The sequence below is a fragment of the Harmonia axyridis genome, chromosome 3 (genome assembly GCF_914767665.1).
Source record: "Harmonia axyridis chromosome 3, icHarAxyr1.1, whole genome shotgun sequence".
NCBI lineage: Eukaryota > Metazoa > Arthropoda > Insecta > Coleoptera > Coccinellidae > Harmonia > Harmonia axyridis.
Genome location: NC_059503.1, coordinates 62,094,101 through 62,119,668, shown reverse-complemented (window position 1 = coordinate 62,119,668; position 25,568 = coordinate 62,094,101). Strand labels below are relative to the sequence as shown.

At 35.7% G+C, this 25,568-nt stretch overlaps 3 protein-coding genes across 4 annotated transcripts in view; 2 read left to right on the top strand and 1 right to left on the bottom strand.

Moving 5' to 3' along the window:
- LOC123674766 (flotillin-2) overlaps positions 1 to 25,568 on the bottom strand; it is a 374,288-nt gene that overhangs the window by 347,150 nt on the left and 1,570 nt on the right. The gene's annotated exons all lie outside the window — the stretch shown is intronic.
- On the top strand, positions 553 to 7,240 carry LOC123674759 (glucose dehydrogenase [FAD, quinone]-like). 2 transcript variants are annotated; one of them, XM_045609828.1, is made up of 6 exons: positions 553 to 1,271; positions 3,494 to 3,654; positions 3,712 to 3,969; positions 4,108 to 4,341; positions 4,978 to 5,289; positions 6,273 to 7,240. In XM_045609828.1, the coding sequence occupies exons 2-6, from the start codon at positions 3,507 to 3,509 to the stop codon at positions 7,175 to 7,177; spliced, it is 1,857 nt and encodes a 618-aa protein (XP_045465784.1). In that variant the 5' UTR covers positions 553 to 1,271; positions 3,494 to 3,506; the 3' UTR covers positions 7,178 to 7,240. The 2 variants fall into 2 exon arrangements, with proteins under 2 accessions (XP_045465784.1, XP_045465783.1); XM_045609827.1 differs by lacking the exon at positions 553 to 1,271 and having other exon boundaries at positions 3,369 to 3,654.
- Positions 13,728 to 24,124, top strand: LOC123674748 (glucose dehydrogenase [FAD, quinone]-like). The gene is made up of 6 exons (XM_045609808.1): positions 13,728 to 13,875; positions 13,941 to 14,188; positions 17,092 to 17,433; positions 19,850 to 20,119; positions 21,685 to 21,843; positions 21,935 to 24,124. The coding sequence occupies exons 2-6, from the start codon at positions 13,957 to 13,959 to the stop codon at positions 22,930 to 22,932; spliced, it is 2,001 nt and encodes a 666-aa protein (XP_045465764.1). The 5' UTR covers positions 13,728 to 13,875; positions 13,941 to 13,956; the 3' UTR covers positions 22,933 to 24,124.

The window sequence follows — 25,568 nt, the reverse complement described above, 5'->3', positions numbered from 1 at the left end:
CTTTACATAGCCCCGCAGAAAGTAGTCTAGCGGTGTCATATCACAATATCTTGGAGGCCAATTCACAGGTCCAAAACGTGAAATTAGGCGGTCACCAAACGTGTCTTTCAATAAATCGATTGTGGCACGAGCTGTGTGATATATTGCGCCGTCTTGTTGGAACCACAGCTCCTGGACATCATGGTTGTTCAATTCAGGAATGAAAAAGTTAGTAATCATGGCTCTATACCGATCACCATTGACTGTAACGTTCTGGCCATCATCGTTTTTGAAAAAGGACGGACCAATGATTCCTCCAGCCCATAAAGCGCACCAAACAGTCAGTTTTTCTGGATGTAACGGTGTTTCGACATACACTTGAGGATTAGCTTCACTCCAAATGCGGCAGTTTTGTTTGTTCACGTAGCCATTCAACCAGAAGTGCGCATCATCGCTAAACAAAATAAAATGAACGTAGTGCGCGATACGTATTCCGCACAGAACCATTATTTTCGAAATAAAATTGCACTATTTGCAAGCGTTGTTCAGGCGTGAGTCTATTCATGATGAATTGCCAAACCAAACTGAGAATAAATCACTTGACAGCTGTCAAATCGGTCGCCATCTTGAACAGTAATGCCAACTTAAAGTTATATACTTCGAAAAAAAACACCCGTTATATACACTTCCTAAATAATGGTGAATTTAGATCTTGAAGTGAATGAAAAACTTTTTTGTTGCTAATTAGATTTATTTCTTTTTCTTTCGCGTATTATTCAGATTCCTTGCGTGGAGTCTATCATTTAAATTTGAATAGCAATGGTTGCGACTATGGGTTCTTGCATATAAATTACTGAAAAATTGTTTGAAAAAGATATACGTTGAGATGTTCTTGAGATATATTGAATTCTCATGTTATTACTTTTTTCTACTGATATACATGTGCATACAATCTCCTTATATGTCCAAAAGTCGGCTGCTTGAGGTCAATCAAACGATAGTTTGGTTGACCTGTAGTTGAAGGAATCCTTGAGCATCGCCCTGTATTGAATGATCGATTAATTAGGATTGCTCTTTTTTTGTCAGGAAGAAATTCAGCGGTCACTGAAATTCGAGGTCAAAATACCGGTTGATTTGATGGATTAAAAACAACGGAACATTGAGAAAAATTGCTGAACTGTAATCATGAAATTTCAATCTGTTCGCGAATTCAGTTAACTAGATTCAAATAATTCAAACGGATATTTTTGTGCCGAAGAAGAGTTGAGTTAAACAACATAAAATTTATAGAGGTGAGTTCAACAAATTTTTCTAGTATAACCATTTGTAATATGATCTTGTTGCGCGAATTATTTAAATCAGTTAAAACCTAGTTTGAAAAGTTTTCTGAAACTATTGAATTTTCGAAATTTTCTATTCATACAATTCGCTTTTTGGATATTCGTTTTCAACTAATCATAATATTAAACTGAAAATTTGCATATTGGGGTTTTCTCTCTAAAATATTTTCAGATCTCTACAGCTTTCAGTTATACCGGAAACAGACTACTACTTCCTCATTCCAAATCGCCTAGTATATTTTTGCGTCATTAGATTGCTTTTTTGACGACAATTTGCCAAACCTTGGGTAAAAACTCAACGGTTCGTGAGTTAATGGTATTCTTATGAAAAAAAATGGTGGCGATGAGGACTCACATTTTTTTAATTTTTTGGCAGGAATAACTTTTTTCGGAATTTTTTTTTTTTTCGATTCTGCAAATACGTAGTATTATAAGTCTCTTCGCGGTTTGTTCTTAAGATGTGTTCATAAAAAGATCATGAACTTGGGAAACTCAAATTCATCGAAACTCAAAGTTTTCAAATTTGAACCTATATTTTTTGTTATTTCAGTCTATTCCACGTACAAAATAGTGGGGTTACTTAAGGGAACCCTATGCCTAAAATGAATTATCGAGTAAAAAGAGGAAAAACCGCAATTTCTAACTGTGTGGAGTAGTCCATGACTTCCAGAAAACACAGAAAAAAACTATAATTCGATGTTTGGATAACTAATTTTTACATTTCATGATTTATAATGAATTTTTCGTTGGGATTATTGAGAAATCCATAAACCAATACAATTTTCAATTACGAATGATTGATTACAATTCTTGAAATGTCAAATTTAGTTATTGGAACATCGAATTTTAGTTTCCTTCTGTGTTTTCACAGACTCCCCACAGTGAGGAAATGTGGTCTTTCCTCATTTGAGGTTCCTTCTCCTTATTATGAATAATACTTCTTTCGTACGGAGAATCGACTGAAATAATAAAAAATAAAGGTTCTAATTTGAAAACTTTGAGCTTTAATGAATTTGAATTGTTCAAGTTCATGATCTTCTTAAAAACACCCTGTACATTTTTGGTCCAAACCGCAAACAGTCTTATAATACTACGTATTTGCAGAATCGAAAAAAAAATTATTTTTCGGAAAAAGCTTTTTCTGCCGAAATATAAAAAAATGTAGATACACTTCGCCACCATTTTTTTTTTATAAGAATCCCATTAACTCATGAACCATTGAGTTTTTACCCAAAGTATGGCATATTTCCTAAATTGTCTTCTGTGTTTTTCGGAAGTCACCACTCAACACAGTTATAAATAGCGGTTTTTCCTCATTCAAAGTTCTTCCTCGATAACTCTCAAAGTATTCATTTTAGGTAAAGGGTTTGCTGCAGTAACCCGTACTATTTTTGTACGTATAATCGACTGAAAAAATAAAAAATATAGGTCCTAATTCGAAAATTTTAAGTTTTGATGAATTTGTGTTGTCCAAGTTCATAATCTTCTTATGAACACCCTGCACCTTTTTGGTTCAAACCGCAAACAGTCTTATAATACTACGTATTTGCAGAATCGAAAAAGAAAAATGTTTTCTCGAAAAAAGCTTTATCTGCTGAAATATTCAAAAAAATGTGAGTCCTCATCTCCAGCATTTTTTTCATAAGAATCCCAATAACTCATGAACCGTTGAGTTTTTACCCAAGGTATGGCATATTGCCGAAATTGCCATCAAAAAAGCTATCTTATGATGCAATAATATGCTGGGTGTGCCATTTGAAATAAGGAATTAGTAGTCTGTTTCCGGTATAACCGGAAGTTGAATTGATCTGAAAATATTTTAAGTAGAAAGCTCATCGCCTGAAACCCCAACATGCAAACTTTCAGCACGAAATTGTTATTAGTTTTTCATAAACGTCTGATAGGCCATCCGGAAATCAATTGCAAAATGATTAAATTAAATTAAACGTAAAATGTATTAAGATCGTATCATCGAAATAATTGTTTCTGTGGGTAATCCAGCTACGTATCTTTCACATTGAAAAATGATCGAGTCTTTCTTATGTGATAACCCTCTGTGCCCTCTAAGTAGTAATCGTCAATTTTTGAAGTTGATAACATTGTTGTTAAAATGTCAACCTAATTTTACATATTATGATTTAGCAAAACTGAATAACATATGAATTTCTTTAAAGTGTCGAACAAACAATGAAGCAACAATGGATAACACTGTATTATTCAATACCCATCATCATTTCAATGTTGAACTGTGCTCAATCTTTTTTGCCGCCTTTGCCTGGATACATGTACAATGAAATTCCATATCGATATACACGAGATTCTCAAGAAAATACAGGTAAATAAGTAAAAACAGAAGGTATGGCTCTCAAACTAACCAATTATAACCTTCTAGAAACCTTCGACTTCATCATAGTAGGCAGCGGATCTTCCGGTTCAGTGTTGGCAAACAGACTGTCGGAAATATCGAATTGGAAAGTTCTTCTTTTGGAAGCGGGGAATGCAGCGAATGAAATGAACAAAATACCTCTTTTCGCACCAGCTTTCGCCGCCACTGGATACAACTGGAATTACACAACCGAGAGGCAGGAAGGTATATGCGAGGGTTTGGTGAACGAAGTTTGCCCTTGGCCTAGAGGAAAAGCTTTAGGAGGTAGGTATGGATAATTGAATTTTATTATTTATTATTTTAATTTTATATTCTCGAAAAATTTCAATTTTAATATTCTCAAAAAATTTGTTATCAAAAATTAGTGTAATGGCCTATTTATCATCATCTTCCACATTTCAGGATCGACAATACTAAACTATATGATATACACGAGAGGAAATCCTGAAGATTACAAGAGATGGTCAGAACAAAACGAAGGATGGTCCTACAACGAAGTCTTGCGGTATTACAAGAAATCAGAAGAATGCCGGTTAGAATCTGCAACATGCAGTGACGGTTTCCATTCCTCTAGAGGTTATTTGAGCGTCGAACGGCCTTATTCCTCAGTGTTGACAGATGCTTTCATAGAAGCAGGTTAGTACACTGAGTGTTTCCGTCTAAGATTGTCAAAATTCAAAAAATCCTTATAAAACCACGAGGCGACCTTTAAAAACATTTTTTCATAAAATCTAATACAAAAACAAGTTACTTTTTGTTTTGACGCTGAAAATCATCATATCCGTTGTTATTGTTGAGAGGGATTACCTCCACGTGGTTTTTCACGTATCAGTCAAACTTTGCTACCCATTCATTGCCCCTTTGTCGCTCCTGCGACGATCAAACTTTGTACTTTGTACTGTGTTCGAAGTTGTACATTCACTTCATTTTTTTTTTAAGCAAATAAGTAGAGGGCAGCACTGTACGACGAGTTTCATGATGACTTTTTTTTTCAAGAATTTTTCAAAAATATATCAGTGCTTTGTAAAAATTACATCTCAATTTTTTTTTGCGGAAAACGAAAAGTTACAAAAAAATAAATTTTTTTCATTAGCAAATTTTAAATATTCATCACTTTCTTCCATGTAGATTATTGTTCGAGGAAATTAAGTGATAATCCCATAAAAATCGGTAATTTGTAATTTCGTCTTGAACTAAGCAACCACGTGATGGTGTTCCCTCTTAAGGTCCAATATTTTTATAGTAGCAAAGTTTCAATTATAATTATTGTAGGCATTCAAATGGGTTCGAAACAGGTGGACTACAATTCGATAGATTTTATGGGTTTCTCCAAAATGCAAGCGAACCTCAAATTTGGCAGACGACACAGTGTTGCTGACGCTTTTCTCCTACCTGTAGAGAACAGAAAAAATCTAAAAGTCCTAACAGCAGCCAGAGTGTTGAAATTGTTGATAGATCCCACAACAAAAGAAGCTTATGGAGTCGAATTCATTAAAAGAGGAAAAATATTCCAAGTGAGAGCTGAAAAAGAGGTTATTTTGTCTGCAGGTGCTTTCAACTCACCACAATTACTCTTATTATCTGGTAAGAAATTTTATGAAACGATAAAATACACTGCCTATACTGATGAATATTTTATATTGTCAGACTACTATACAGCCCTCATTCTTCACTTTATATAGGGTGTTTTTTTTCGAGGTATATAACTTTAAATTGACATTACTGTTCAAGATGGCGACCGATTTAACATCTGTCAAGTGATTTATTCTCAGTTTGGTTTGGCAATTCATCATGAATAGACTCACACCTGAACAACGCTTGCAAATAGTGCAATTTTATTTCGAAAATAATGGTTCTGTGCGGAATACGTATCGAGCACTACGTCCATTAGCGATGAAGCGCACTTCTGGTTGAATGGCTACGTCAACAAACAAAACTGCCGCATTTGGATTGAAGCTAATCCTCAAGTGTATGTCGCAACACCGTTACATCCAGAAAAACTGACTGTTTGGTGCGCTTTATGGGCTGGTGGAATCATTGATCCGTACTTCTTCAAAAACGATGATGGCCAGAACGTTACAGTCAATGGTGATCGGTATAGAGCCATGATTACTAACTTTTTCATTCCTGAATTGAACAACCATGATGTCCAGGAGCTGTGGTTCCAACAAGACGGCGCAACATGTTACACAGCTCGTGCCACAATCGATTTATTGAAAGACACGTTTGGTGACCGCCTAATTTCACGTTTTGGACCTGTGAATTGGCCTCCAAGATCTTGTGATTTAACACCGCTAGACTACTTTCTGTGGGGCTATAAATAAAATTCATGTCAATCGAATAATCCATCGTTGTTTTATAACAATTTAAAGTTCTATAGCTCTAAAAAAAAACACCCTTTACAACGTGAAATCCAATCATTGCGAAATCTCACCACACTGTTGTGAAATATCAAGTTTTTCCGATACTCTGTTTGAATTTTCAACTGTAATAACCTGCTATTCTTTGGTTACCTGACTTGTTTTCATTAAACATGATTCTAAATAGAAATGAAAAAAAACTTCCAGGTATAGGACCAACCAAGCACCTCCAAGACATAGGAATCCAACCCATAGTTGACCTACCGGTTGGACAAAACATGTACGACCATCTCTCTTACATCGGCCTGGCCTTCAAAATCAATCAAACGATACAACCGAGCGTTTTGACTGTACAACCGGCAGCAATTCTCGACTACCTCTTCAACGGTAAAGGCTTCCTCACTTCGCTCGGGGGAACAGAAGCCTTGGCATACATCAAAACCAGCATGTCTAAAGAACCTCGGAATTACCCTGACGTCGAGCTCATCTTCAGCGGTATCGGAAGTTTACAAAGTGACTATGGTGTGGTTAGCGTGCCTACTCTAGGGATAAAAAGGGAGATATACGAAAAAGTATATAAGCCAATAGAGAACACGCCTTGTTGGTCCATACTTCCGATGTTACTCCACCCGAAATCCAAGGGATATCTGAAGTTGAGATCGAAAAACCCTTTTGACTCTCCACTATTATATCCCAACTTCTTCACGGACCCTGAGGACCAAGACCTGAAAACCATGATAGCAGCAATAAGATTCATCATAGACTTGTCTAAAACGCCAGCATTTCAGAAGTTTGGTACTGAACTGCACGATATACCCTTGCCAGGCTGTGAGCAGCATCCCTTCAATAGTGACAGTTATTGGGAGTGCTGCTTGAGACTTATAGCGGTTACTTTGCATCACCAGATTGGGACTTGCAAGATGGGAAGAAGAGAAGATCCAGAGGCTGTGGTTGATAACAGATGTAGGGTACACGGAGTGAAGAGGTTGAGGGTAGTGGACACTAGTGTTATTCCAGTTACTTTATCTGCCCATACAAGCGCCCCTGCGATGATGATGGGGGAAAGAGTTAGTGACATGATAAAAGAGGACCATAATATGTTAGAATTTTAGGTATTCGGAGCTCCACTAACTCAGCAGTGGGTGTATAATAGCATTACGCTAGGCTTGGCCTCTGTGAGGTCAAATGTTGAAATGAAATGAAATTGTTAATGACTCATATTTCCTTTAACATTTCAGAACATGAAAGCAGTAAGAGTAAAATGAATATTTTATTTCTATTTCACAATGAAATATTGTCAAGTTGTATTGAAGTACAGATATCTTTAATTGGTTAGGGATTTAAATGTAAAGAATTAAAATTTATTTATTTCGAGAGGACTATATTTAATCCATTATTCTGGCTGACTTAAGATTGTTATGAAAGATGGCACCTCCAGTGCCATAGCACTTTTTTCTAGTTAGTACCGCGCTTGAAAAGATGCATAACAACATTTCGGAATATAATATAGTAGTAGTGATGGTGGTAGTAGTAGTAGTAGTGGTAGAACATGGTAAAGTGAGAATTTAATTCACAGAAGATTGAGATTTTTCGTAGAAGAAAAGAAAATAATTCCAAATCACCAGTTAGGGTTTCGAAAAATGCATTCAACCATTCACCAACTGGTACGATAACTGAAAATATTAAGGAACAAATGAACCTCTCTACAGAAACTGGTGCAATATTTTTGGGCATAGAAAAGGCATTTGATAAAATGTGGCATTAAGGTCTGATATACAAAATGAGATTATGAATTTTCCAACCTAACTTTAGAAAATTTAGAGTGAATATCGATGGTACCAGGTCGACGATCAGAGAAATTGAAGCCGGAGTTCCCCAAGGATCGGTGATAGGACCGCTGCTGTTCATACATACCGAAAATGAATTATAGATAGATATTTGATAGCTCAGTTTGCAGAAGACACTTCTATTTACTATCACAGTAGAATGCTGAAAACAATTACTAGGCAGTTACAGATAGACCTAGATAAACGCATGCAATACTTCAAGAAATGAAGATTCAATGTAAATACATCGAAAACAGTTACAATCTACTCCAGAGGAACAACAAGAAAGAGAAAGCAGGAAATGTCAAAATAGAAAATAAGACGATAGAATGGATAAGGAAGCAAAATAACTGGGAGTAATTATACATAGATAAAAGAATAAACTTTAACAAACAGAAGAAAAAATGTGTTTTGTTTTTCCTTTAAAAATGGTTCATTTTCTCTTGGAATAGCTTGTTGAATACAGTTCAGTGGTTTCCAACAGTGCAATCGTCGCATGAATGAACCAGCATTCAAAAGCTCCTAATTACTCGTCATACATTTTCTTTAAATTATGCTTCAATTTTTAATTTTTAATTTGTAATGATATGGTCAATTCGAAATTGTAATATTATATTTATTTGCAGAAGCTCAACTCTGCCTGATCTGTAGTTATGGAATTCAATTCTTCGATAACTTTTTTCGCTAGTCTGCCTGAGTTTTCTATGATTCTGACGATGTAATCAGCACGAAAATACGCACTATGCTTTGAATTGGTATTCTAAATGCTACAAACTACAAATTTTCATCTCGATCGAACCAGCAGTTTCGAAATGAATAGGAACACAAATTTACAAACGGTCATATTTCGGAACCCCTAAAAGGATTTTACTCTCTAACGAACTAACAGTAGTATTCGAGATCTAAACCAACCCTGAAAATTTCAAGTTTGTAGGGTTGTTCCGCTTGAGAGTTATCGTGTTTACAGAAGGCCAGCACCACATAACAAATCTATGAAACGAAATGATAGAACGATCTGTTCGGAAAATGACCGTTCAAAAAGTAAAAAAGTCTTTGATCAACAGATAACCATTAAAATATCGTTTTCCCCTTCTTGGTGAATCAGGTTCTGAATAAAATGGGATATTGATCAAGAAATGTTAGTATATTGAAAATCATTGAGAATGCATGTGCTTAAAAATGAAGTGAAAGTGTTTTTGACTTCGTTCGTTTGATATCTGACTGTTATATGTGTGCATGGATTTTTTTCAGTGTAGGTACTACTTCGAAGACAAACATTTTATTCCCTATACTATACAGGATGAGTCTTTGACTTGTACATATATTTTAACCGAAGATCCCTGAGGTCAAAAGAAAAACTTTTTTTCCGACTAGATTTTTTATTCTCACTTAGTATAGCGGGCATTCTGGAATTGACCGGTCTCAGATGGAATTTTATGTTCAGAAAAGATTCATCACATCAATAAAAAACTATATTCCCAAATTCACTTCCTTCGATTCCATTCCATTTGCAAGATATAACTAAAAATTAAATTTTTTATGATTTTTCAATATGTATCTTGTATCTTGTATCTTTTCAACGGAGACGAATCGAAAAAAATGTTAAATAGAAAAAAGTGTTTCCTTGAGCCTCGGGAATTTTCAGTTGAAATATATGTAGAAGTCAGAATATTCTTATAGAAAAATCTTACAAAAATATCCGTGATTGATAACAAACTTTTGGATTATATTTTTTTTTTCGTTGGATATGGTAACAAACTGAATTCAATTATTCATTTCATGGAATCGTGGAATTGAGGGCCAAATATCACATTTCAGATTCTGCAGCCAGATGTCAATTATTGAAATAGAAGACCATCTTCGTCAAATCAAGGCCAATACTTTTGATCATTATTGATTGAAATGTTTTATTATGGTTTATTATGGCCTCCTACATTACAGAAATCTTCAACTATACAGTATTCGGAAATATATATTTCATTTTCAAAAAAGACTGGTTCAAATACAAACTTTACAGAAAAATTTCTCATTTGTTCGACATTCCATTAGTTTTTTCGATATACCTACCTCAATCCAATTTCGGGAATATCATATGTTTGAAATTGAAACATGAATAGTTAAAAAGTTCATTTATCCCATCAAAAGAACAATGACTTATTGCTTTGGGGTAACAATATTTCATTTAGCATCATCGAGAGATCTTTGCTTCAATTTTAGATTTACACTCTTAGCCGACGATATTCGGATCTTAAGAGTTAGATTTCAATATTTATGAATTTTTCAATTCGAACTGAATCAACATCAACAAAGCCATCATTAAAAATAATACAACCCAGTGTTGAAAATTTCGTGGTCACGAACCATTAAAAATATGGGAATTCCAAAATAATGATCACACGAATAATTTCAAACAATTATGTCTTTTTCGCTTTGCAAAAATAGTTCTTTTTTAATTGGGGTCCATACCCATAACACCAATAAAACTTCAACAGGAAATTCATTTTGTAAAAAATAAATTGCCTTTTTTGTTGTCCAAGTACATAGAGGAACAGGGTATAAAGAGTGAACTGAAAAATTTCACGGAGGTTACAATTTTTTTTTTTTTAACGATTCCAAGGTTTCATTATTGGTAATAAGGAACCAGAATGCTTAACCTTCGTGAATAAGAGTAGTTTCTGTCAAAATCCCGATTCTTAACTATCCAAAAATTTTAAAATGGGAAGAACTCCGAAAGTCTGTTTCGGAAATAATTTCCAAATTTAATAACACTTCGGACAAGTACTTAGGAAAATTTATTTATTATGTCTTAATATTTTCCAAAATATATTCCAAAAATGAAAGTGAGACAATTAAGCACGGACATTTTATGCGATAATGGACGTAATTTCACAAGAAGCAATTATCAATTGGAACTAAAATGTATCTACCAGACATCATTATTCTTGAGTATTCGTCGTATATAACATGTTATAATAATTTCCTGTTCGATAAATAATTTGTAGCAGTCTCCTAAAGCATCTATCACGAACACATCAGAAATCAATAAATATTGAATAAAAATGAAAGTAGATGAGGTTACAATATTTCTACATTTTTCAATAACACAAAAAATATTATAGTGATGAATTGAAAGGAAATCCAAGAATTTATCATCTACTTTTGCATTAATAATGCCGCCTCTGCAAAATAGAATTTCGCCGCCCTGCTTTGCATTTTTGATCTGGATTTTTTTCGAAGGAGCCTCTGTTATTTCTCCCAGGCATCTTTTCAATTTCATATGATAACATATTTTTTAACTCAAAATCATCTTCTCAAATAGGACATCCTCTATTTTTCAATGCAGTTTTTTAGCCGAAAAGCACCCCGTTATTAAATTTTTCAGAAATCATCCCTTTTCAAAGATATTGAGTTTTTTGAATTTATTTTTCGATGGAGCACCCTATATAATAATATTTTCCTTGTATTTCGAGATTTGATTCATTTTGTATCCAATTTAATCAAGTTATACAACATGAACATTTATTTTGATGAATGTGTTCTTACGAACACAAAATACAATGGGAATAGCAAACAGATATTTTTTTTTTTTTTTGCACAACCACTACTTTGAAAATATCGACTAGACCGTTTCTACAAAAGAAAATTCAAGCCCTTTAACATAAGGTATCATTCGATCCCTTTTCCTCATTCAAATTCTTTGGATTGTAGCACCCCCTCATCTGGGGTGGCTTTTTCAAGCATCCACTGTACAGGGTGGGCAAATAAGCGAGGTGAGCGGCTATATCTCAGGATCCACTCATAATAGAGACTTGCGGTAAAAAATTTTACCACTAAAGTATACAAGAAAACACACTGAACATTGTTTTGAAGTTCATACCTCTACCGCTAGGGGCGTAATAGCTATCGTCGAGTAGAAAAAATATTATCACTGTAATCCTTGAAAAATTCTCTATCTTTTTGAAATGTCACTTTCGATTTTACAATATCAAATAAGGGTAGGGGAAAGGAAGAAATCTGACTGATTGAAATGCCTGTAACTTCAGTTTGGCTCAACATTTTTGAGTAAATAAGATCTCGTCTGAGAGATAATATCTTGTTGATTGAGGACAAAATATACTCATGATAAATTTGTTTTTAAGCTGATTTCGATAGGGGGCGCTAAGTCAGAAGTTCATTCTTTCTTAACCTCTTACCTCGCTTATTTGCCACCCTGTACATACATTATTTATTATAATTATGAGACATATCAGGGGTAGCTCCTTTTCATTGGAACATTCTGTATATACTTATGGATTCTAGGTTTCTCAGTGTAAGAGAAACAGTGATAACGGATGAATATTATTCAATCACAGATTCTTCATTAGTGGATCGAATTTCATCATTTGAGACCATTTCCCGCGAAAAATTCGAGGAAGACACCAATCGTGTAGTAATGATACCCATAGGAATCTAGCATTGTGTTCGGTGCAAATGCTCAAAAAGATAGAATTTGAAATCTTTCCAGATTACGTTTCTAATGAGAAAAATCCCATAATGCAGAAACATAAAATTTATCTGTTGGCCGACCGAAATTCATCTTGGAAAATGTGAAAGATTTTACTAAAATAGTAATTTACGTAACAAGTCCGGAAAATAGGGTTTTTTTGGACGAATAGACAAAATTCTGTGTCTGTGAGTCCAAAAAAACCATTTTTCGGCAACCGTCCGGGAAGTGCTCACTTCCCGGACGCTTTTTCTCTGAGAAAGTAGCATTTCCCGGCCTAGTCCGGAAAGTACGTACTTCCCGGACTAGGCCGGAAAAGAATCATAGAATCCATAGAAACCGAGATAACGGCTGACAGTTCATATGAAATTAGTTGTCAAAAATTTGGATGTTTTTTGATCGCAATCGCAATAAAATATGGAAAGCAGCAGCGATAGTGTTATTTTACATGGTTGCCGAAAAAATATTGTACGCAACACGCCCGAAAATGGTTTTTTTGGACTCACAGACTTCCAGGACTCGCTTACGCTCGTCCTGGAATTTTGTCTATTCGTCCAAAAAAAACCCTATTTTCCGGACTTGTTACGTAAATTACTATTTCGGGCGTGTTGCGTACAATATTTTTTTGGCAACCATGTAAAATAACACTATCGCTGCTGCTTTCCATATTTTATTGCGATTGCGATCAAAACACATGCAAATTTTTGACAACTAATTTCATATGAACTGTCAGCCGTTATCTCGGTTGCTATGGATTCTATGATTCTTTTCCGGCCTAGTCCGGGAAGTACGTACTTTCCGGACTAGGCCGGGAAATGCTACTTTCCGGGAAGTGAGCACTTCCCGGACGGTTGCCGAAAAAATGTATTTCAAGAATCGTTTGCTATTCTTCATTGATTGATTGATTCTTCAATTATGAAATTTTCACCAGTTCCAGCCTTTCTCAATAATGAAATTTGCTTCTTTCTTCAGTTTAGAGTTTGGGTCAAATCACTCCAGGATGAAACAACGCAATATAATATTCAGACTTTCTCTATAGGTACAGGATATTCCATGAGATAGAAAGAAATAATAAACTAAAATAATGTTTTATTACTAGGTGAATCACGAAATTTCCGCTAAAAATACCGTTCAGATATTCGAACAGCGTTCCATTTATCACCATATTTAATAATGAGTAGAATATTTAATAATGATTATATTTCTAACACCTGCTCATAATTTCGTGATATCTCGGACAATAATGTTAGTCCATGCAAAATTCAATTCCCCTGCGTGATAAATCGAGTGGTACACTTCCACTTCTGATAGTTGTCGATATAAAAAAAGAAAATCCCATCGGCAAAACCAGCTACAACGTTCTGAATAGTATCAAACCATTCGTATGAAATCAACGAACGGCACAAGTCAATTTCTAAACCTAGTGTAGCTGGTTTACCTACATTATCTAGTTGCAAAACCAGACTTCTCATCGTATTCTTAGTGAAAACGTCCGACATTGGTAAAGATTTTTCAACCCAATTTGAATCCGAATGCACTCAAAGTTTTAATTTTTTTTTTTTTCAGTCCTAAATGAGACATCATGAAGATATTCTACATATGCGCGATATTAACAACCCTACAATTTAAGGTATTCTGTCAGGTACAAGATATGCTGGTGGCTTCGATAGAAAAAAATCTACAGGATGAAGACAGCGTGAGGACATTTATCAACAACATTCATGACGTGGTCCGAAAGTACAGCAAGGTCTACGACAATATCGACAAGGATTATTGGGCCAGTACTGAAGATTGGATACCCAGATTCGAATTGAGTGAGTTTGGTTTGTGTTTTCTCTTGATTTTATCTCTCATGGAATTTTGCATCAGACAAATATTCAATTTCTGATACTGAATCTTAAGGGTCTATTGCAGCCTTGGCGACTTAGTTAACTTAAAAATTTTCATTTTACATCGAAACGCAAAGTTTGCACTTTGAAAATAAGTAGGAAAACAAAATTTCGAAAGGAATCTCTAATCGGAGTTAGTCTATTGATCAACTTGAAAGTTCAATTTTTTAGGTGAAGGGTGTTTATTTTTGGTGCTCTAGAACTTTAAATTGCAATAAAACAACGATGGATTATTTGATTGACATGAATTTTATTCATCCGCAAGATAATCTTGTGGCATTACATTATAAATATGACCGCCACGGCTGGCTCGGATGTAGTCCAATCTGGACGTCCAATTTTCGATGACTTTTTCCAACATTAGTGGCCGGATATCGTCAATAACACGGCGAATGTTGTCTTCCAAATGGTCAAGTGTTTGTGACTTATCCGCATAGACCAATGACTTTACATAGCTCCACAGAAAGTAGTCTAGCGGTGTTAATTCACAAGATCTTGGAGGCCAATTCACAGGTCCAAACCGTGAAATAAGGCGGTCTCCAAACTTGTCTTTCAATAAATCGATTGTGGCACGAGCTGTGTGACATGTTGCGCCGTCTTGTTCGAACCACAGCTCCTGGACATCATGCTAGTTCAATTCAGAAATGAAAAAGTTAGTAATCATGGCTCTATACCGATCACCATTGACTGTAACGTTATGGCCATCATCGTTTTTGAAGAAGTACGGACCAATGATTCCACCTGCCCATATAGCGCACCAAACAGTCAGTTTTTCTGTATGTAACGGTGTTTCGACATACACTTGAGGATTAGCTTCACTCCAAATGCGGTAGTATTGTTTGTTGACGTAGCCATTCAACCAGAAGTGCGCTTCATCGCTAAACAAAATAAAGTGGACGTAGTGCGCGATACGTATTCCGCACATAACCATTATTTTCGAAATAAAATTGCACTATTTGCAAGCGTTTTTCAGGCGTGAATCTATTCATGATGAATTGCCAAACCAATCTGAGAATAAGTCACTTAACAGCTGTTAAATCGGTCGCCATCTTGAACAGTAATGCCAACTTAAAGTTATATACCTCGAAAAAAAACACCCGTTACAAACTGAATTTCCACCTATTGGGATATGTTTTTGACGAAATATTGGGCATTTTTTTCATATTCGATTGAATTTTCTCTCTGGGGACTTTATCCACATAAAATTTTGCATAAAGCTTATTGTTATTTCATATCGCCACAGAAAATCTCAACTCATTGAGTGTTTTTTTCCGAAACACAGCTTGAACTTCTTCTGGTTCTGCAGCACATCATCAACACTTTTTGAATAAACTTAGAAATTTTTATTTTACATCGAAAGGCCAAGTTACATTTCCTTTGAATCTGCAGTTTGAAAATCATCAGGAAAGAAAATTTTCGAAGTTATGGTGTTTACGGGCAGACATGATTAACTTCTTAATCAGTTGGTCGACATTTATCGTTTGGGACCAATCCCGTCTCAAAATTGACGAAATGTTCTCTTTTCAGGGAACTAGCGCTCTAAAATTGGCTCTTGTTTCTCAAGATACCTTTCACATCATTAGTACTTTCCTATCCCGGCAAGGTTCACGAGAACTAGGTTCCTTGTAAAAATAACGTACTTTATATAGGGTGTTTTTTTTTCGAGGTATATAACTTCAAGTTTGCATTACTGTTCAAGATGGCGACCGATTTAACAGCTGTCAAGTGATTTATTCTCGGTTTGGTTTGGCAATTCATTCTCATGAATAGACTCACGCCTGAACAACGCTTGCAAATAGTGCAATTTTATTTCGAAAATAATGGTTCTGTGCGGAATACGTATCGCGCATTCTAGTTGAATGGCTACGTCAACAAACAAAACTGCCGCATTTGGAGTGAAGCTAATCCTCAAGTGTATGTCGAAATACCGTTACATCCAAAAAAACTGACTGTTTGGTGCGCTTTATGGGCTGGTGGAATCATTGATCCGTACTTCTTCAAAAACGATTATGGCCAGAACGTTACAGTCGATGGTGATCGGTATACAGCCATGATTACTAACTTTTTCATTCCTAAATTGAACAACCATGATGTCCAGGAGCTGTGGTTCCAAAAAGACGGCGCAACATGTCACACAGCTCGTGCCACAATCGATTTATTGAAAGACACGTTTGGTGACCGCCTAATTTCACGTTTAGGACCTGTGAATTGGCCTCCAAGATCTTGTGATTTTACACCGCTAGACTACTTTCTGTGGAGCTATGTGAAGTCATTGGTCTATACGGATAAGCCACAAACCCTTGACCATTTGGAAGACAACATTCGCCGTGTTATTGCCGATATACGGCCACAAATGTTGGAGAAAGTAATCGAAAATTGGACGTCCAGATTGGACTACATCCGAGCCAGCCGTGGCGGTCATATGCCAGAAATCATATTTAAAATATAATGCCACAAGATTATCTTGCGGATAAATAAAATTCATGTCAATCGAATAATCGATCGTTGTTTTATTGCAATTTAAAGTTCTATAGCTCTAAAAAAAACACCCTTTACGTGTCAATTCACCATAATTATCGATTTTCAAGGGACGATGGTTTATTAGTCCTCCCTCAATTTTATTTTCATTTCAGCTAGCCTTTCCTCCACAATTTTCCATTACACATCCGTTTCATCTTCCATATTTTCCATTCTACCTGCTTACCTCAATATGTTGTCATCCATTTCTTGTTATATTTTCAATGAATTATCCTTCAAATCAACATTCAATGACTCAGAATAGTGTTTTATCAAATTTTGCTGCTACATAAATCACACTTATTCCCCAGGAACGAGCTACGACTTCATCATCGTCGGCAGCGGATCAGCAGGTTCTGTAATTGCTAATCGCCTCTCTGAGATACCGCAATGGAACGTGCTCCTGATAGAAGCTGGAGATTATGAGACCAATTTCATGGACCTCCCTCTTGTAGCCCCCCTATTTCAATACAGCAAGTACAACTGGGAGTACTACGCGGAGTACCAACCGAACATGTCCAAGGGGTTGATGGGTGGAAAGATGCATTGGCCCAGAGGAAAAGCGATTGGGGGAACTACCACAATCAATTATATGATATACACGAGAGGAAATCCAGTGGATTATAACAATTGGGCTGCTCAAGGAAACCCAGGTAATTTTAGATTGTTTTTTTTTCTGAAGTGTTAAATTATAACATAGTTATTCCACACAAAATTCGAAAAAGTCGGGTTCGAACTTAGCTTAGGAGGGATTACCACCACGTGGCTCTCCGCGTATCAGTCAAACATCAAGTACCCATTCATTTCCCATCTGGCGCTTCTGCGATGACCAAACTCTCTACGGTGTACGAAGTTTTACATTCACTTTATTTTCTTTACGAAGCATCAATTCCTTTTGAGTTGAGCAATCACAGCAGCATACTTTGATTTGTATTATCTTTCTTAATTCCTTATTCTCGTGCTCTTTCAGAGTCTCTATTATCTTCTTTCTTTGTTTATTGACTATTTCTTCAATAGTTTCAATTTTCAGTTCTTCTCTGATTTGTTGGTTAGTTATATTCCATGGAGCGCCAAACGCTGTTCTTTTTTTATTACTGAATTTAATGTACTTTGCAACTGATCATTATTATTGTCCTTCGTATTGTACCAGGTAACTCCTGCATACGTAATGCTTGTATTAGCACTATTTTTATTATCTTCAGCTTGTTTTCTAAAGAAAGACTACTTCTAGGGTTGAGCAATGGGTACAATCTGCCGTGAAATTGCCTTGTCTCTTTTCTGTTTTCTTCTATCTGTTTGTTAAAATTCATTCTTTCATCCAGTATTACTCCCAATAATTTTGGTTCCTTTTTCCATTCTATCATCTGGTTTTCTATTTTGACGTTTCCTGCTTTCTCTTTCTTTACTGTTGTTCCTCCGAAGTAGATTGCAACTGTTTTCGATGTGTTCACTTTGAATATCCATTTCTTGAAGTATTCGATCAGTGTATCTAGGTCTATCTGTAGCTGCCTAGCGATTGTTTTCCTTATTCTACTGTGATAGTATATGGCAGTGTCATCTGCAAACTGGGCTATCTTGCATCTATTCATTTTCGGTATGTCTGCCATATATAAGTTGAACAGCAGCGGTCCTATCACCGATCCTTGGGAAATCCGGCTTCTATTTCTCTAATCGTTGACCTGGTACTGTCGATATTCACCCTAAATTTTCTATTTGCCAGGTACGATTGTATCAATCTCGTAAGTTTGATTGGAAATTTCATCAACTTCATTTTGTAAATCAGACTCTGGTGCCACATTTTATCAAATGCCTTTTCTATATCCAAGAAAATTGCACCGGTATCTGTTGAGAGGTTCATTTGCTCCTTAATATGTATTTTCCGTTATTCGTACCAGTTGATAAATCGTTGAATGATCTTTACGAAACCGAAACTGGTGATCAGGAATTATGTTCTTTTCTCCTACGAAGTCTGTCAGTCTTCTCTGTATTAATTTCTCTACCACTTTACTGATTGCCGATAATAGGCTTATGGGTCGATAATTCGTTGGATCTTTTTTGTCTTTTCCTTTCTTCCAACTTAATATTGTATCCGCCTTTTTCCATTTGTTTGGATGATATATCCTGTTTTTAGTATGAATCTGTCTATTTCAACGGTTTCATCTCGAGCTTCTCCTGGTAAGTTTTTGATTGCTTGATTGAGTATTCCGTCTATTCCGGGTGCTTTTCTATTTTTCAGTGTTTCGATAAATTCTTCAATTTCTTTTTTAGTCACTTCTGTTGAATCTTCTTCCATTTCATTGTGATCTTCGTCTGTTATATTTCCGTGTAAATCGACTGATTGGTTGAATTGGTCGTGATTGGTTTTTGGATTCGGCTTGAATTGATGTTCCAGAGATTCTGCAAACATTTCTGCCTTTTCTTCATTCGTGACAGCTATACTTGATTTCCCTTCTTGAGTGCTAGTATCTTCGCTATCGTTTTCCTTCCAGTTAGAAAATATTTGCTCTAATCGACAGGAGGATTCAAAGGAAAACGAAGTACAAACTTCGTTGAGATTTTGACCATTTCCGTATAATTTTAGAACGAATCGATATTGTGAAACAGAACTATAAATATCAATTTTTTCGATTTATTGTTGAAAATTCAAATTGATGGATTGTTTGCGAGTTTTCATATCTTCTAAATATTTTCTGGAATAAAACAAAATCTCTTGAATCATAAAATACACTTAAAGAAATATTAATTAATCAATTATTTAAATAAGCATTTGAATAGTACAGCCGATAAAATATATTTCAATTAAAAAAAAATTCAGAGTGGATATCTCGGATAAAAAATTTCGTCAGCATCAAGTAAAGTTACTTTAATACAGATCAATCTCAGTCACCTGAAAAATTCCCAAATAGGAAATAAATTTAATAGTTAATTAGTAATTAATTAGTGAAATACAAAAATTTTCGAAAAACTATAGATACCTAATTAATTTCATCATTTGAATATTTCAAAACACGAAAGGCGCATTCGCCAAATATGGCTCATATTTTTCCTGATCAATCATTCCCCTTACAGGATGGTCCTACAAAGAAGTCCTGCCCTATTTCTTGAAATCTGAACGTGCCAGACTAGCTGAAAAGGATCCAAACTTCCACGGCTACAACGGCTATCTGGGGGTGGAGAACGTGTACAAATCCAGACTTCTAGACGCCTTCATCGCTGGCGGCGGGGAACTAGGTCTACCCCATATCGACTACAACTCGCCAAAGGTCCCTTTCGGAGTTTCTCGAGTACAGGCCAACGTAAAATCAGGAAAGAGACATAGTGCAGCCACTTCGTTCTTAAGTAAGTGAAAATTTACGAAAAAATTCCGAAAATTAAATATTCAGATTATCAGTAATTTTTTTATTCGGCAAAATTAATGTAGGCTAGTTAATATGTGTTTTTCATAGGAGAGTTTAGAGGTATTTTTAATTTCTTTGATTTTATATGTGCTGAATCTGAAGTTAATTTTTTGTCGTTTTTCTGCATATAACTCGGAAAATATCAATTTTCAAATATGATGTAGAATAATATTCATAAAAAAAAATTATTATAAAGGGTGTTTTTTTCAGAGCTATAGAACTTTAAATTGCAATAAAACAACGATGGATTATTCGATTGACATGAATTTTTTTTATCCGCAGGATAATTTTGTGGCATTACATTTTAAATATGATTTCTGGCATATGACCGCCACGGCTGGCTCGGATGTAGTCCAATCTGAACGTCCAATTTTCGATGACTTTTTCCAACATTTGTGGCCGTATATCGGCAATAACACGGCGAATGTTGTCTTCCAAATGGTCAAGGGTTTGTGGCTTATCCGCATAGACCAATGACTTTACATATCCCCACAGAAAGTAGTCTAGCGGTGTTAAATCACAAGATATTGGAGGCCAATTCACAGGTTCAAAACGTGAAATTAGGCGGTCACCAAACGTGTCTTTCAATAAATCGATTGTGGCACGAGCTTTGTGACATGTTGCGCCGTCTTTTTGGAACCACAGCTCCTGGATATCATGGTTGTTCGATTCAGGAATGAAAAAGTTAGTAATCATGGCTCTATACCGATCACCCTTGACTGTAACGTTCTGGCCATCATCGTTTTTGAAGAAGTACGGACCAATGATTCCACCAGCCCATAAAGCGCACCAAACAGCCAGTTTTTCTGGATGTAACGCTGTTTCGACATACAATTGAGGATAAGCTTCACTCCAAATGCGACAGTTTTGTTTGTTGACGTAGCCATTCAACCAGAAATGCGCTTCATCGCTAAACAAAATAAAATGGACGTAGTGCGCGATACGTATTCCGCACAGAACCATTATTTTCGAAAAAAAATTACACTATTTGCAAGCGTTGTTCAGGCATGAGTCTATTCATGATGAATTGCCAAACCAAACTGAGAATAAATCACTTGACAGCTGTTAAATCGGTCGCCATCTTGAACAGTAATGCCAACTTAAGGTTATATACCTCGAAAAAAAAACACCCGTTAGTAATAAAATAGCTATAATAATAGTGGTATAAACAATATAAGGTCTGATGGCTTAATACTGCCAAATCCTAGCTCAGTATTTCGGCTTTTGAACCTGAAGTTCAAGCCACACAGCGTAACAAACAGTAGCAATCTTTCATACCAGTTGAGCTAATCTGTAGGTAAGATAGGAGGAAATAATAAAGCATATAGTACAATTCGTAGTGTTTATTCATTTTTTTTCAATTCTGCACATTCTGAAACTTTGGATGGGAGAGAATATTTCACAAAGTTAGACAATTTTCCGTCTTCAATGATTCCAAGTTTCTCTTGGAAAACAAAACAGAAGCACTACATCACCATTTCTATAATAAACATTTCTTCTTTCTAGAACCTGTCAGGGATCGTCCAAATCTGCACATACTGCACCCAGCTTACGTCACAAAATTGCTCATCCACAAAACCAAAAAGGAAGTTTACGGAGTAGAATGCGAAATAGAAGGAAAACTGTACAAAATAAAATCCTCGAAGGAAGTCATCTTATCAGCCGGTAAGTAATCATACAGGATGATACAGTGTATATTATTTTTTATTAGTATTGGACATCCTGTATATCAAACCTCCAACGTCTCAAATTATAGGTACCTTCAACTCCCCTCAACTCTTGATGCTATCCGGAATCGGTCCCGCAAACCATCTCCGTGACCTGGGCATCAAAGTAGTCCAAGATCTACCAGTAGGCAGAAACCTCCAAGACCATCTAACCTTCCCCGGCCTTGCTTTCATCATAAACCAAACGGAATCTCTCGGTCCCGCCAAGATCTTAGGAGGCGATGCACTCCAGACCTTCCTCAAAAACGGCACCGGACCTCTGACCAGTCTTGGAGGCGTTGAAGGTATCGGATACATCAAGACTCAGTACGCCACCGAACCAGGTCCTCAACCGGACATAGAATTGATTTTTGTTGGAGGAAGTTTGACAAGCGACTACGGCATGTTCACCAGGAGAGGCATGAAGATAACCAACAAGGTGTACGATGGTCTTTTACGGCCTCTTCACGGCGTGCCCACCTGGACCGTGTTCCCCATGTTGCTGCATCCAAAGTCCGTTGGTTGGATGAAGTTGGCGTCGAGGAACCCTAAGGACTACCCTAAATTCTACGGGAACTTCTTCTCGGACCCGAACAACAGGGACATAAAAACCTTCATATCAGCCATAAGATTCATCCAGAAGCTGTCGAAGACAGAGGCTTTCCGCAGGTTTGGATCTGTACTGAATCCTAACAGACAACCAGGTTGCATACAGTTCAAGTTCGACTCTGACGAGTACTGGGAATGCTGTTTGAGGGCGATCAGTGTCACCTTACATCATCAAGTTGGTACGGCCAAGATGGGACCAGCAGGTGATCCCACTAGTGTCGTCGATCACCAACTCAAAGTACATGGTGTTGATAGATTGAGAGTGGCGGACTGTAGTGTTATTCCTTTTGCGCTCAGCGCACACACCAACGCACCGTCCTTTATGGTCGGAGAGAAAGCAGCTGATATTATCAAGGAACAGTGGCTTAATGTTTCCAATCAAAGCGAAGATTCAGACGACACTTCCAACAAAGTTAAAAAACATGGATATAGGCAATAGACTAGGACAAGTGTATCAGTAGCCACAAATGAGTTTGAAGAACTCATGTTTGGAGAAACTAGTATCTTACGATAACTGCCCTGTGAACTTCAGTGTTGTTCTAAATTTCACTAGCTTTCTGGCTCCGAGAAGCTACCTATGGTCTTCACGATCAGGCGACAGAGCCTTCCAACCAGCATTCAGTTCTCGTACTGCTAAGCGATAAAGGGTGAATTGAATGGTTTGAAAACGGTTTCAGTCTGGAATTTTTTTTTTTTTTTTGAGGTTCGAAATGTTTTAATAAAAATGACAAATATTAGGTATTATTGAAATGTTTATGGTTTTTTACATGTAGATATGTTCCTCAAAAAACAATAAAATTTATCACATATTACACATAGACCTAGATTTAGGTATTTTTAAATTAACAACTTTTCTTTTGACTCTGTGTGGAAATCGCTTAATCAATTCTTTCAATTTTTGAAAGATACCTTATCATGCCAGATTAGAATAAACTCACATTTTTTTGTATTTATAGTTTCTGTTTTATATCATTTTGAAAATTGAAAGATTTTTCATTCGTATCCGAATTATTTCGATAAGAAACATCAAATTATTTCATTATTGTATAATTCAATTGTCATTTATCGCTTTCTTATTTGATAATATTTCCTTTTATTGATATTCAAAATTTTTTTTAACTCTTATTATATTATGTATTTTTTCATCAGAATATGAAAATTCGAAAAATTTTGAAATTCATCAATAATTGCAATAATTGAGATACCATTGAAAGACCTTTCAAACTTCAAAGTGATATAAAATTAAATGTAGCTTGAACCACGCAAAATTTCAGAACGAGCCTGTAGTTCTTCAATATACTCAAAGTTCTAGGACCAAACAACGATTCTCATACTCAATATTAGTTTTTTGGTTAAAATATATGTATTCAAACTGTATACAGTTTGAATATATATTTTTTTTTAGATAATGAATCTAAAAGAACTAGAACTACTTTGGGGTTATTTTTTTACATTCCATGGGGGCAGTTGAACTGAGGTAACTTGGTTTGGCATTTGAATATTCTTCAAACAGTTTTATTTTTAGGAATGATTTCACATCCACCATATGCCTGTAATACTGTAAAATGTCACAAAGGTTTGACTGAAAATATTTATTGTAAAGATGTATAAAATATATTTATTACATATAAGGACTTTTTTCATTCCCTGAAATTGATAATATTATTTATGACAACGTTACACCATTTATAATTATAGCTCAAGAATGGCTGGTCCGGTTTTTATGATTGATTTATTCGTTTTTTGTGTTTACATGAATAACAGAATAACTATCAAAATATCAGCGAAATCCACGAAATAAGTATAGAAAATTAAGAATGAGGAAATCCTGAAGTAAAGTCAGGAGCTTTCGAGCGCTTGTTCATTCATGCGCAAATTGTCCCATGAAGACCATAATAACCGTTGCTTGAACTATCAGGAGATCTTAAGTATTTTCATGATGGAAAACCGAAAATTTCACAAAGAAGTTCATTTTTATTTACTTTAGCACGATCACCCGAAAAACAAACTCAATTATAACATAACTAACAGTGTATATAACATTATATTGTGATGCCAAAATTCGGATTATTTTTTACAGGGTTAGGACTTTTGAAATCAAGCTACCAATTTGGACTAAGCCAAAGTTTCGTCTATATAAATTCTAAATAGACTTTATCAAGGCAAGCTCATTTAGTCGAATGAAGATGTACAGAGAATGAATATCGACATGAATGTATTAAAAGTAAGATAGAATAACATAAACACTATTGAAAAATTCCAATTACCTTCAGAACTAAGATGCATGGAAAACCAGGTGTATGCAGTGATTCGATTCTGTTTGTTTGTTTGATATCCACTTGTTGATTTGGTGTTTAGCTCCACCAGAGTTCTGTAAGGTGGCGTACTTCAAAAATTTTCGAATACCCGCTATCTGCCTGGTGCCGTTTAAAAATGAAAAACTGATTTTAGACACTACAAACTTTCACAATAAATTACAATTCAGTTCCTATCAAATGTTTAATGAAATGAATGGAACAGACAATAGAAGATTGTCACGAGCATAGAATCTGAAAAATCTCCCGTTTTGTCTGAAGGTTTCACAGATTTAAGTAGACACGCCAGGTTTCCATTCTTCTTAGTCAGAACTGTTTTCGATAGTCCTAAGCCTGTAAATTGAACTCCAACATGTTTACTCAAAGACGTGAAAATACCGGATCTATTCAGACACAATCCAATAGTGAAAAAGTGGTCAAGAACAGCAAATCACAAAATATCTTATTAAGGTTGACATAAAACTATACGACTCAAGAAAATAAACTAAAAATGGTAACAGCTTATTGTTAGAGACCGCTTTTTGTTTTAACCATAGATATCAAAAATGAGTTCTAATGTTAATCTACTCGAGGCTAAACTATCCCGTGGTCTATAGGAAGTAATTATTTCCTTCAACGTATACTTTCAATATTATACGGAACCCACTCCCACATCCGAAATTTGAATCCGATCTAGTGAATATTTCCTTGAAAAATCATTATTTTATCGCACGCCACTGGCCACCGACTTCGGGTGTTTACATCAAACAGTCTGCTGGAA